This window comes from Quercus robur, chromosome 5 (assembly GCF_932294415.1).
Source record: "Quercus robur chromosome 5, dhQueRobu3.1, whole genome shotgun sequence".
NCBI classification, from domain to species: Eukaryota; Viridiplantae; Streptophyta; class Magnoliopsida; order Fagales; family Fagaceae; genus Quercus; species Quercus robur.
This window is the reverse complement of record NC_065538.1, coordinates 70,519,069-70,533,479: the sequence shown is the minus strand read 5'-3', so window position 1 is coordinate 70,533,479 and position 14,411 is coordinate 70,519,069. Positions and strand designations below refer to the sequence as shown.

At 33.3% G+C, this 14,411-nt stretch overlaps 1 protein-coding gene across 2 annotated transcripts; it reads left to right on the top strand.

The window, feature by feature from the left end:
* The first annotated feature begins 1,668 nt into the window (after positions 1 to 1,668).
* On the top strand, positions 1,669 to 9,547 carry LOC126726911 (transcriptional adapter ADA2). 2 transcript variants are annotated; one of them, XM_050432330.1, is made up of 13 exons: positions 1,671 to 2,028; positions 3,161 to 3,216; positions 4,723 to 4,901; positions 5,129 to 5,194; positions 5,326 to 5,451; positions 5,546 to 5,621; positions 6,064 to 6,127; positions 6,215 to 6,273; positions 6,374 to 6,487; positions 7,417 to 7,639; positions 8,116 to 8,326; positions 8,633 to 8,899; positions 9,145 to 9,547. In XM_050432330.1, exons 1-13 carry the CDS (start codon positions 1,976 to 1,978, stop codon positions 9,334 to 9,336), a joined length of 1,686 nt encoding a protein of 561 aa, XP_050288287.1. In that variant the 5' UTR covers positions 1,671 to 1,975; the 3' UTR covers positions 9,337 to 9,547. The 2 variants fall into 2 exon arrangements, with proteins under 2 accessions (XP_050288288.1, XP_050288287.1); XM_050432331.1 differs by lacking the exon at positions 4,723 to 4,901 and having other exon boundaries at positions 1,669 to 2,028.
* The last annotated feature ends 4,864 nt before the right edge of the window (positions 9,548 to 14,411 follow it).

Genomic DNA, 14,411 nt, shown 5'->3' with positions numbered 1-14,411 from the left:
CTAAAATCCATCTAACCAACCACAGTGTAAACTCTCGGGTTCAATATTTTTTCCTTGCATCAATGAAGGACCAAAAAAAATATAAAGAAGGAAAGAAATTCTTTTGTCCTAAGATTGTTTAAAAAGTTTTCTTTTAAAAATAAAATGAAATCCAACAAACATTTTCTCAAGCTCTTCTCCCATATTATGTGAACCACTCTCTCATACTCTGATCCCCAAATGCATGGGTCCCAAGTCTCCAAGTCTCTCTAGTATCCACCTATAGGGCTCTGAAATACTACATACAAGCTTATTACAAAAATTAATGTCAATCATGGGAGGCCCATCTTTAATTCATATTGTATCTCCATTACAGTTAGCCATCACGTCGAATAGAGTTGTTGATGTCCTCAGTATTGCTCGAGAAATGGTGCATCGGCTTCACACTGAAAAAACTAGAACTAGATTATCAACTCAAAAAAAAAAAAAAAAAAAAAAAAACCTAGTTCTATGATCTTAAAATTGACTTAAAAAAAGCTTATGATAGACTTGAATGAAGATTCATTCAAAAAATACTGCTGATATTTTTTAACTTTCCTAACCACCTTAAAATTAAAGTTAATTATGAGTTGCATAACTTCGCCTAAGATCTCAATTCACTTTAATGGTGGGCAATTACTTTAATTTGCACCTTCTTGAGGTATCAAACAGGGTGATTTACTCTCTCCATACATCTTCATCTTGTAAGAATAATATTGACGAAATAAATTTTATAATGTATAATTAATAGTAATATCATTTTCCTCACTTTTTCTTCAAATTATTAGCATAAGCTTTAGTTGCACATTCCATTCTTCAAGCTTATTATAGCGATATGGTTATGTTAATAATAATATTATTTTTGGGTGAGTATAGCAAGTAAAGGTTGGTTCCAATTAATTCATTTAGTAAAATCTATTGTTATTGAATAAAATATTTGGAGTTCAATGTCCGTCTACATAAAAAATCAATTGGTATCTTAATTTGATAATAGAGAACAATTATCGTGAAGTGAACACTCTAAGCTTAAATATTATCGTATCTATATAAAAAAAATTTGTTATTACATAAGGAATTCAATATTTACTCTTATGTCGTTGATCAAAACTCTATCATGTAATCCTATTTATAAATTATAATGATACTTTAGCTCAAGTGCCCAATTCACTTCCAACCTTAATTACCCAAAACAAAGAGGCTATCATTTCCCATTCATTACAATTAAATAAAAAACCTATCAATTATGATAGAGTTACACAATCAATTTGACAACATTTTTCATATCTCAGCAAAAATTTTATTGATTCTTATTTGAACCCACAATAAATATCTACCTTTAACAATCTTTTAACATCAGCAAAGGTCCATTTTTTTGTCAAATTGTTTGTGTTGGCTTTCTCTTTTTGATAATTCAGCCCATGCCCAAACAAACTCAATCTTTTTTCTTATAATTCTAAAATGTTATTGGCTTGCACTTACCCCTTTTTACCAAACTCAGACACATTTTTGTTCTTACATTAAATATTTAAAAAAAAAAAAAAAAAGTCAAACAGCAAAACTCAATTTATCGTTGACCTGTAACTTTACCTTACTACATAACTAATAACAGTTTTACTGCCTTTTTTAGGTAGTAACTAACAAAACAGGAAGACAGAGCCGCAAGTGTTTGAGAAAATCCAAATCTACACCAACCTCGTTTAATGTTCAAAAACCATCCAAAAATGATGTGATTTTGAGATTAACCCATTAATGCTTATTTGGGAAATTATCAAAAACCAATTCACAATCCCTGTGAAAAGTTAGGGTTTTTTTTTTTTTTTACTTTTTACTTGCCCCCTCTAAAAATACTAGTCTTCTTCTCAGTCTTTTTATTGTGCCTTTTAATTAAGAAAATTAGTTTATATATGGTATATATTGCGAAGGGGTTCGTGAACTCTCTCAGCTTCTTCAGGATTCAATGGGTCGGTCTCGTGGGAATTTCCACTCTCCTGATGAGGACCCAACCCAAAGGTTTGAAAATTTGAATGATTTTCTTTGTTTTTTTGAAGTTTAATTCACATTTGTGCTTGAATGGTATGTGGGTTTTCTTTCTTTTCTGTGGAAATTTGATTTTTTTTGTGGGATATACATTCTGTGTTCTTAGTTCTTACTGTTTCATATCCTGATAGTTGCAGACTATAATAAAATTGTGAAATGCTATATGTGAGCAGCAATGTGTAGTATTGTGAAAGTGAAAATAATGGACTAAATGCAAAATGGGGTTGTACTACTACTTATCCTGAAGGAGGAAAAAAAAAAAAGATCCGTTTGCTTGTTTTTATTTTTGGGTAGCTGTGCATCTTAGTAGCTACTTGTGTACTGTACTTCGGTTTCTGTAGCAATTTGGTTAAGATGATAAGCTAGGGGACTAGTTAGTTATTTCAATGCCTAGTTAGTTATAAAAGAGCCAATCAAATGCTATGAGCCTATAGCATTGCAGTTAGCCAATGGCATGCATTCTTGTGTAACTATAAATTGACATGGTAGTGCATGTTGTAGTCAGTTTTGATTATCAAAAAGAAAGCATGAGAGGCATTTTCCAAGATTTTGTCTCTTGAAGAGTTGAAACACCTCTAGCTTACTCTAAGAAACTTAGCATTGCCCACCATTCCAAGTCTAAAACTCATTCTCTCTATCTGGTACTGCATTTTGGTGCTATCCTCTACTGAACATTATGGCTGAAGATTCTATGCACAGGTGTTTTTATTAGTGATTTTTATAGTGAAGAAGTTAGAGCTTGTGTCAGTGTTATATTGTACTTAATTTGAAAATCTTTCCATGTGTTTCTAGAACAACAAAATGAACTATAGGAAGGAACACATTGTGTTTATTAATACTTCTCAAGCATTTTGACATAATTACTTATCAATGTTTTTGAGTTTTCTGCAAACAAAGTAGTCTTATTAACTTTCTGGTTTTATTCTTCTTTTGGGCTTGAAGTGCCCTCTTGTCTGTAGTATTTATTCGAATCTTGAATTGGTAACTAGGATTTTGCCGAAGTTTTGTAGGTTTATATGAGAAGCATCATATTAGTTGTGTTATTGATTTATAGTTGGCACATTACTGTAAGTTTTATTTCTAAATACCAAAAATTTCTATGCAGATCAAGGAGAAAAAAGAATGCTAACAGTGGTGAAAATTCAGAATCTGCAGCTGCAGGTACTTTTACACGACATAATTTTATATTTGTTATTTGGTCATTTGATCAAGGTTCTGCCTGGGCACAGGTATTATCCATTTTTTTTAATAAAAAATTTAGTTAAGTCCTGGCTGATGTTGGTACTTGGTTGATGCATGATGGAAGCCTTAATGGGCTGTGATACCAATTTTTGATGTAGGATCCTTAAGAATTCAGCACTAAATTAGATATCTTGGTGAGATCTTGAAGAGTTCTTGAATAAGGATTGATGTTTAGGGATTTAGGTAAAGAAAATATTGAATCTTGAATATGTTGATAGCTGTTTGGTTTTAAAACAATGAATAGAACATGGAATAACACTAGGCAATCACACTTAAGTAGGAGAAGGCAATCACACTCTCAAAGCTCAAATTTAAAATAAGCTGTTGGAATTTTAGTAAAATCAATCACACTACTAATTTTATGGACTACAATAAAGCCTTTATGTAGGCTATTGTTAAATCCTTTTACTAGGACTCACTAGGATTACTAATAACAAACAAGGGCAAAGCTTGGGTCTTGTGCCTCCAGTGCACTAGAATCGTTGTGATGATTACTTGCGTAAAAAATGGACGTGTCAAAAGTGGACACTCTCCAACAAACAAAAAGTACTTTAGAACTTTTAAACCAAATAGGAAAATGAATCTAAACATAAAATAAGACTCATGGGCCTAGGGCAGCCCATTCCAGGAAATCTGGAAATTATTAAACTGCCCCTATTTTAGTAAAAAATTATTAAAACTAAACCACCGACTTTTTTTTTATTATCTTCTTTTAGGGTAAAATTTAGGTATAGTTCCTTAGGTGTAGTACATTTAGGTTCCCGAATTAAATTAAAATGCATAGTTACATTAAATTTAATTGTTCTTGGAAAAGAAAACATTGTTCGTGATTCATTGGTAATGCAACCGCATGTTTGAATCTAACTGGGGAACCTAATGTCTAGCACCTAAGGAACTATACCTAAGTTTTATCTTTGTTAATTATTGCAACAAACATATTGCAGATAACATCTGCATCAAGTGTTTAGTATGCAAAGAAATTACAGCAACTTTCTATTTTTATCTTTGAGTCAGGTCACTTGACTTGTTCCTTAACCTATCCCTCTACTTGTTCCCTGTAATGTCTTTGTTGCAATAATTCTTAAATCTTTGTGTATTTAACTTTGTTTTTACTTGAACTCTTCTTTACTGTCTGTAACTCTGGGAGACCATGGGTGTCTTGGCTCAAATGGCAAAGATACAGGGTTGCCTCAGAAAAATGATTTAGGCATTGTAAAGTCCTCTGATGGACGGTTAGAAATGTGTATATTGTAGAAGCTTCTATAGGAAAATGATGGTGCTTTTTTTCTCCTAACCAAGCCATCATTGTTAGTGCTACTGTTTTGTCTATGTGCTTTTGCTTTCTTTCTTTTTTCCCTGACCCTTCCTTTTTCACTCTCTTCATGTGTGTGTGTGTTTTTCTTTCTTCTTTTATCTTTGAGTCAGGTCAAGGAACAAGTGAAGGGAAAAGGGCTTTATACCACTGTAATTATTGCAACAAAGACATTACAGGGAAGATCCGTATCAAGTGTTTCAATTGCCCTGATTTTGACCTATGTATAGAGTGTTTTTCTGTTGGAGCTGAGGTGCAACCGCATAAGAGCAATCACCCATACAGGGTTATGGTTAGTAATACTGTTAATAAATTATTTCTCCTGTGGATACCATGCAGACTTGTAGAGTTTTTCATTGTGTTAATTTATCTATAGAAGCTGCTTTTCATGTCTTTATAATGTGGATGTAACTTTGTGCCTGTTTCAGCATGATATGCTGCTGCTGATAATAGAGAGTGTGGACATAAGAATGTAAACCCATAAATTGTGCTTATACTCGTGTGTTTTCACTTCAACAGGACAATTTATCCTTCCCTCTTATTTGCCCTGATTGGAATGCAGATGATGAAATACTGCTTCTAGAGGTACTTTCAATCTCGTTTTTAATCCCTACAATGGAGTTGACTGATCCTAATTTTTTTTTTCAGCACTATATTTGGTACCTGGCCTGGAGGAGTCTATTTTGACTTTTGTATTATTAAAATTCTTATTTCAGGGTATTGAAATGTATGGCATGGGTAACTGGGCAGAAGTTGCTGAGCATGTGGGGACTAAGAGTAAAGAACAATGTATAGATCACTATACCAACAAATATAAGAACTCCCCATACTTCCCTCTTCCGGTATGACATCTTAAACAAAATCAATGACTCAATTATCTTCTGAATTGCAACTTTTTAGAGAGCAAATAAGTTGTGGAACGTATTCTTTTTGTAGGACATGTCTCATGTTGTTGGAAAAAATAGAAAGGAGCTTCTTGCTATGGCTAAAGGACACAGTGAGGACAAGAAAGGTGTGCAATAATGTTATGATAACTCTTTAATCCTTTTTTAAAAAAAAAAAAAAAAATTTATCTTGCTTACATGGTGATATATCATAATTTATGCAGTAGTCATATCACAAGAAATATTATTTTCATATTCTGGATGCTAATAGGGTAGCTGATGCTCTGGCCTATAAAGTTTATAGCCCTAGGCCACACTTTGTTATAAAAATGTGCCTTGTGATAAAAGAAAATTGTAATTAAAGACATGAGAGGTTTATCTGGACCTATGTTCTTTTGGGGGTAAGGGTGGGGTGTTCCGGTTTCCTAATATATATCTTCTGCTAAAGTAAACATCTACTGAATTGGGAGGCAATAAATGGTTGTCAATGAATGATTTCCATTTATTTCTTATGATTAGTGGGGCTATGCTATTCATTTGTTGATGAGCAATTTCTGGTGACTGTCACAGGATTTCCTATGATGGGGGAGCTTAATTTGAAGGAAGAATCTCCTTTTTCTCCTTCAAGAGTCAAGTATGGCTATCATTCACGACCATGGTTGTATTATACAATTTAGCTGAGATAACTTCTTATGTGTTTTTTTATTATCAATTTAATCAGAGTTGAAGAATCACATAAAGGTGGTTCCTCTAGCCGCTTATTGTCAAGCTTAAATGCTGGTGAGGCAAATATTTCTGACTAGCTATGTATGATTTATTAAATAATTAATTCAATTACATCATGATATTTGATTCTTTGCATTGTTTTCTTATACTTCAGAAGTGGAATCTGGGGTCCGTTCTAGTAGCTCAAGTTCGGCTGCAACAGCTGCTAACAAGAAGGCATCTAACATGGCCCAAGTTAAGGATGGCCCTGGTGTTATTAAAGTGGAAGGTGAGACAAATATATTATCTACAGATTGCAAATGGTTGTTGGTAGTTATTATTATTATTTTTATTTTTTTGCTCTTGTTATCCTTTTTGTTAATATATATTTTCTATTAATCTGAGAGTGAACCTCCTTAAAATTGGGGATAATTTTGCCAACTAACCACCTCTCTCTCCCTTACACACACACACACGCACTCCAGTGCAATTACATAATTCCCTTGTAGTTTGGGGGTGGTTTCAAATTAAACTCTTAAATTTTAAAATGTTTCAATTGAAAACATAGATTATTTAAAATTTTCCAATTCGCCCCCTCTAATAGTCAATGTTAACTAAAAGGAACAAAAAATCAAGTAAGTTGCCACATGCTTATCTGGGCACCAAAGGACCTGTAATATGAACATCATATGGAATATTGTTGCCCCCTAAAAAACCTCACAAAATGGTCACGTGTTCATTAGACTGTATTTATTTTTGTGGATTTTTTAAAGTTATTTTGTATGCCATTTTGATGGCAAAATGATATATGTGATTCACATGGATTAATTTCTGGTACCTTGATAGATTATAATTACCATTAATACAAATTTTCGTTACTTTTTGTTAAATAACAACTCACCGAGAAGGCTAAATGAAACAATTGAAAAAATTCATGTTCTAATAAACTTTTTAAAATCTAGAGTTTAATTTGAAATCACCCCCAAACTATAGGAGGAATTATGTATTTCATCCTATTTTATTTTGATGTTGATCTAGCTGAAAGACTTTCTTGAATGAGTGCAATTAATTATACTTTGCATTTTGTTGTTTGTTGGTGTCTGTTACCTTCTATTTTCACTTACTAGAAGGTTGAAAACTTGGTGGTGCATTCATAATCAATATGGTTATGATAAAATAGCTGGTTATTAAATTATGTTCTTTTTATATTGTGTGCAGATCATCAAGCAGACAGGAGCTTTGGGGGGAAGAGACCGCACTCTTCAGGGAGCGAGGGACCATCTTTAGTTGAGTTGAGTGGTTATAACCATAAAAGACAGGAGTTTGATCCTGAATATGACAATGATGCTGAGCAGTTATTGGCTGAGATGGAATTTAAGGATACAGACACTGAGGATGAACGTGAGCTGAAGTTGCGAGTGCTGCGTATCTATGCAAAGAGGTACTTGGTGACAATAATTTGATCCTAGTAGTGCAATTGGCACCTCCTGGTGTCTCCAACAAAGACATCTAGGATTCAAATACCTCCACCCGTATCAAATTATCAAAATAATTTGATTTCCATATAACTTCACACTTACTGGTACATTCATTTATTTAGCCATATTAAACTTGTAAGACAGCATTAAGTTCAGACCAACTTCTCATTATGGTAAAAAAAAATTAAAATAAAAAAAGAAGAGGAAAATAGGAATTGAGATAATATTGTCATAAATTATGATGAAGACAGGATTACCGTCTGTGTGTGTGATTTCTTGATTCTTCTTCACCTGTTGATGAAAATATTCACTAGTTATCACTATATGAAGATTATGTTTAGGCTTTCATAATATGGTATAAGCTTACTGTATTTAATAGTATATAAATATGTTAAGACTCTCTCTCTCTGCATCATGGTTAACTTAATCTTGTTGGCAGGCTTGATGAGAGGAAGCGTAGGAAGGATTTCATACTAGAAAGAAATTTGCTGTATCCAAATCATTTTGAGAAGGATTTATCGCCTGAAGAGAGGGCAATCTGTCGGCGATATGATGTCTTCATGCGCTTTCATGCCAAGGAAGAGCATGAGGATTTGCTTCAGACTGTTATTTCAGAGCATCGGACCCTGAAAAGAATTCAAGAACTTAAGGTATGATACATGGTTAGCCCCACAGAGGTTGTTTAGACTATGTAAAATAAACACAGTTGTGCCTAAAATATTTTATATGGTAAATACCCATACCATAGATTGTATACCCAACACTTTTTTGTAAAACAAGCATGCCACATGGCTTTTCTTGAAACTTGCCATTCATGATATCATATTTTATACACCCACGCATGCACACAAACACATAATATATACTAAATAGGAATGCTTCATTCTGGTATTAAGTATGATGATGCTTTCACTTTGTCAAACTAATGTCATCTTGACATGAATTTTATCATTCAGGAAGCCCGAGCTGCTGGTTGCCGCACTGCAGCTGAGGCTGATAGATACCTTGAACAGAAAAGGAAAAGGGAAGCTGAAGAAAGTGCTCGTAGAGCAAAGGAAAGTGCTCAAGTTGGTCCAAGCAGTCAGGCTGGTCCAAATCCTTTCATGGCTTCAGAGTCTGGTGGCAAGGAGTCGAATTCACGACCAGCAGTACAGGCAACTTCAAGCTCCATTAATGATTTGGAGATAACAGGCCTTCATGGGGCAGATTTATTGTCTGAAAGTGTAAGTGTGCCATCTCAATCTTCTAATTCTAAATCCACAAAGAAACATGAGGGTATCCAGTTTGTTTACCATATTCCTAGAAAAAAGTACCACTTGCTACTAAATATCCTTAATGTTGATAGGATGAAAGCTTATTTGGGCTCATTAAACTATGACAGTTTAAGCCTAAAGTTTTCTGTGCACTGTATATGTGTGCATTTTTATTGAACCAATGACTTAAGCAGTCTGCTTCTATGTGTTTACAGGAGAAACGACTCTGCAGTGAGATTCGGCTACCCCCAGCTCTTTATCTCAACATGCAAGAGCTTATGTCAATTGAAATTATCAATGGAAATGTCTCTAAGAAAGCTGATGCCCATCGCTTGTTCAAGCTTGAAACAAGCAAAATTGACAGGGTTTATGACATGCTTGTGAAAAAGGGGATTGCTCAACCATGAAACTATACCATGTTTTCCATTGTTCTTGGTCTTAGTTGTAATTAGCTTCATTTGTATCAATTTTGTCCCCGAAAATAAAAAGCATGGTATATCTTCGTGTGGTCTATTTTGAAATATTAATAGTATAGGTATTCATAAGACATCCAGAATGGTGTATCAATCAAGATGAGTTGAATGAAATTAGAGAAAATAAAACCCCTTTTCTTCACTATATTGTGGCCTCATTGCAAAGTGTAGGTACTACTCATCATGTTTCTGATCCCCTGTCCCATGTTTTTGAGTCGAACTTGTACTGTTGTACCCCATTTCTATCAGAAATAATTGCGAGTGCAAGGGATCAATGTGTGCTCTGGAGTCTGGACCTCTGGGAGGGAAATTGGTGCTTGGCAAATTACACTCAAATACGGATTGTGTGCTCTGAACTCTTGGTCTACTGTCATTGCATGTTACTATGAGATGTATGCATGACTAGACCTTAAGAACATGATTCAGCATTTTATTATTACACGGCCTAGGACAGTTTGGAAATAAAATGTACTTCAACATGGAAATTATCCTACATGCAGGCCCCTTCAACCATCCTAAGTACCTCGTTTGTTCTATCTGTATGCTTACAAAGAAATGATATTTGCCAATTGGTTAATTGGACATTCTCTAACATGGGGTTCAAATCATGGAGGTTGCTGAATTATATAAGCCAATGTTGCAACATTGTGCATAAATAAATATATCACTAAGATTTTGGCTAATTGGTGGAAGCTTAGTTTGAACATATCATTAGTCAAAGTGAATTTGCTTTTGTTCCGTGTAGCAAAATATGTGTTGCTGGTACAAGAAATTGTTAAACAGAGAAAGGAATTTTCATTGTTGCACCATTAAAGTGTTTATGACTCAGTTGATTGTGCGTTTGATTGTCGTTGGAGTTTCTCTCAAGTTTGTTTCATAGGTTAGGGAGTTTATAAACTACTTCCCAAATCCCAACGATTTTCAATGGCAGCTTTGTAGGCTACTTTAAACCAGGTGATCCCTTATTCATGTACAGGTTTGAAGTGGCATTTGAGGTGTTTTCCAGGTTGATGGTGCAGAATGTTAAAGCCTTCAATTTTCACCCTAAAAGTCTAAGGCTCACTCATCTTTGTTTTGCTAATGACCTGAGGGTGCACCTGGTGCTGAATTGCCATCCATAAGCTTGATATATGAAGTGATTAAGGAGTTCAAGAATCTGTTTGGACTTTGTGCAACTTCACTGAACTAATGGTGTACCTGGTGCTGAATTGCCATCCATAAGCTTGATATATGAAGGGACTAAGGAGTTCAAGAATCTGTTTGGACTTTGTGCAACTTCACTGAAGAGTGAAGTTTTCTTGTTATTGCTCCTTTATTTGGTTGTTGTTAGACTCCTTGAACAGAAACTTAGCAGTTTTTATGGAAGAGTAAAGATAGTTAACTTTTTGTGCGAAACTAACATGGAATGTATGCACACCTAAAAAGGTAAAAAAAAGAAGGTGGATTAGGTTTAAAAGGACTAGAAGAGTGGGAATATAATTGGAATTCTTATAATTGGATAAATAATGAAATATAATTGGAATTCTTATATATTCTTTGTGTGGCTTGGATAAACAATCTTTTAAAGGAAGGAAAAACTTATTTAATAAATGGTGCAAATACCTTAAAACAGTAAATGGGGTTGGAGGAAACCTCTAAAACTTCAAGGCCAAACCCTAGGTCTAGGCCACTTAGCTATGGCCTAGGGCCTTAAAATGCGAGTTGCAATAAGTGATTTTTTCCCCAATATGGGTTGTATATTTTTTTTTCTTTACTCTTAAAATGGTCCAAAATATTGAGTTATGTTAGAGATACAAATTTTACTGTATCAGTTTTATAAATTGATGTGTCATTTATCATATAAAGTAATTCAACTACTTATTTATGATCTTATTATTATTTTTGTTGTTGAATAAGATATTGCATTAACATAGAAAGCAAAAACACAAACAACACAAAACAAACAAAACCACAAGGAAGGGATGGGACTCAACCAACTCCTCCCTTTACAAACTCAGAAACTACATAGAAGGGTGGAGTCCCAAACCTGTCCCAAAAATAAGCCCATTGGACTAGGGAATGAGCTACAAAGTTAGAGTCTTTAAATACAAAACAAGCATTATAGCATACAAAAGAATTTAAATGACTTAGTCTCTAATTACATTAATTATCACATTAGACTTTAATAGCTCATTTTTCCAAATAAAGGAATTGAAATTCAACCCAATCACTATTAAGTAAATTAGTCTTAGTAAAACTAATAATAATAAAGTTCAAATTTAAAAAAAAAAATTTACAATATTAAATTAAATATTATTTAAGTGATTTAAATATAAAATATCTATTTAAATTTTTTGCATTAGACCTCAAATTGTATTGAGTTGACCTCAAACTGTATTGAGATGGCCGGTAAAACTTAGAAATTTGGCACTGACCTTTCTTGAAATATACTGCAAGATCTGGCAGAAACATCTTCCACTAGAATGATTGGTGGTAATCAAATGGAGCTTTATTGGAAATATAGATTTAAAGTAGCATATGAATCTGATGCTGCTAGCAACAAAAATGCAAAGTTGCCTAGTGTGCTACATGAGAAAGATTGGGTTTTGGAAGCTTAAGCTTGCAAGATTGGATGATCTAATTTCAATTTGGTGTAAGAGTGGTTACCTGGTAGAAATAGGTTGACAAGCAAAGATTAGAATGATAAAATGGAGATTTATGGGTGATATACTTTATATTTTATGCAGGATCAACTGCCCATCCAGTGCTCTTTTTATAAAAGGCATTAGAAGGCTCTTATGTTTTGGTGCCTCATAAACATCCTTAATTTTCTTCATAACATGTCATGAGATATTATAATACACTAGTGAATTCCTGATGATGTGCGGTGCAACTTATTATTAGTTTTCTCCAATATTCTAATAAGTTTGCCAAGAATCTTATAACTTAATTGGTTGGCACCTCAATTTCTAATAGAGACATTCATAATTCAGATCCCCCAACTATCGTTGTATAAATAAAAAATTTCAATAAATTTCCTTGTAAAAAATTGTAATCTTTAGTTATTTTATAAACAAAATAGAAAGACATTAAGAGTAGTGTAGTGATTTGATAACATTATATATGTGTTCACAAATTGAAAATTGCATGATATACTAGTTGATATAAATAAGCATATTTCATGCTTACTAAAAAAATGCATATATCCTTCAATTATTTTTTTTAAAAAATTCTTGATTGTGTAAATTCACAAATATTTAATTAATTCATTAATTTTTTTTTTATGGTTTTTGTGCCAATTGTTATCAAAGCAACTAAACATGAGTAAGAATGTCATATTCTAAATTTATTATTATTATTCTAACTAAAAATTATCTCTTATATATAGAGTTTATAAAAATAATCATATAAATTCATTTAATATAAATAATTAATGCACAACTATAGATAATTAATATATGTATTTAGATATAAATGAAAACTTTGTTGATTTAGAACCCTAAATAAAGAGAACTTTAAGAAATGCACCACATGGCACAACCTTAAACTCTCTAACATGAGGTCTTTGCTTATATATATATATACACACACTAACTAAAAATTACCTCTTATATATAGAGTTTATAAAAATAATCATATAATTCATTTAATATAAATAATTAATGCACAACTATAGAGAATTAATATATGCATTTACTCTATTGGCTAATTTAATAAACTAATACTTTGATATAAATGCAAACTTTATTGATTTAGAACCCTAAATAAAGAGATGCGTCATATGGCACAATCTCATACTCTCTAATGTAAGGTCTTTACTTTTACACACACACACACACACACTAATGAAAGTCCTGTGCGTTGCACGGTTTTAGTCATGAATTTTGTATATTGTCTTATTTTGATATTTAAATCATCTGTTGTAAACTTGTAGTGTTGATTTTATTCAAATAGTTATAAGTTATATCACTCACTTAGTTGTAAAACCGACATATGTATCATTCTAATTTACTAATAAATAAAAGAAATACCCTAATTTAATGTAACATTCTAACTTCCTAATAAATAAATATAACACATATATTAATATTACACATGAAAAAAATAATGAATTTAATAATTAAAACATTTGAAAACAAAATTAAGCCAAAATCCCAATTCATTAATGAAAAACTATCTAAATTGCTGATTTTTTTTTAAGAAAAAAAAATTGAAAACAGAATTTTTCTATTGTATCTAATTTCATGTTTGTTGAAACTGTATTTTGTCCGCCCTCAATTTGTGTGCCGGACTCCGAAAATTCAAAAATATCATTTTCTCTCCATGGGGCTGCGAGAACATCCAGAATGACGTGGCGCAACCCGTTCGGACACCGAAGCTCCCAAAGTGCCTTTTTCAACCAAAATGACCAAAATGCCCCTAGTCAATCCTAGGTTGACCGAAAGTCAAACTAGGTCAAAATCCTCACAAAATAACATTTTTCATGGTTTTATATCAAACCTGAGCTCCTCGGAGATTTTTGGCAACTTTGACCAAGTTTGACCTGGAGTTGACTCCCAACAGGCTTAAAAACCCTAATTTTGACTCGGCTATTAGAATGAGTTAAACGGGTTGAAACCAATGCCATTGCGACGATTATCAAATTTTCAATCCAACAACTATTCATGGGTCAAAATCGGAGTTAGAACAGCCAATATATCAGGAAAACCGGGTTAATGCACTGGTTGATGCACCACTAAGTTCCGGTAGTCATAATTTTTTATCCGACTGTTGGATTTTCAAATTCCATACCTTTTTAGAAACTGGAAGTCAAGATCTTTTCAGGGGTGTCAAGATCAGCCTCATTTGAGAAGCTTCACAAGTGGCTGCCCTTGAAGGGTTGCTAGCGGCCCTACAAGGGCCTCCATCTCGAAAAGCGTGCCAGAGCTATAAAAGGCCCCAGGCACCCCCCAGACCAAAATGAAGAGTTTCCCTAGGTCTTGCTCTCTGCTTGGACGTTTTCTACACATTTTTCCTCCCTCTCAAACACC

What these genes read in the sequence shown, in the direction of transcription:
- LOC126726911 (XM_050432330.1), top strand. Translation starts at nt 1,976, where the DNA reads ATGGGTCGGTCTCGTGGGAATTTCCACTCTCCTGATGAGGACCCAACC. An exon ending in CCCCATACTTCCCTCTTCCG is followed by an intron (nt 5,452 to 5,545) that starts GTATGACATCTT and finishes TTCTTTTTGTAG; the next exon opens with GACATGTCTCATGTTGTTGG. An exon ending in AAAGAATTCAAGAACTTAAG is followed by an intron (nt 8,327 to 8,632) that starts GTATGATACATG and finishes TTTATCATTCAG; the next exon opens with GAAGCCCGAGCTGCTGGTTG.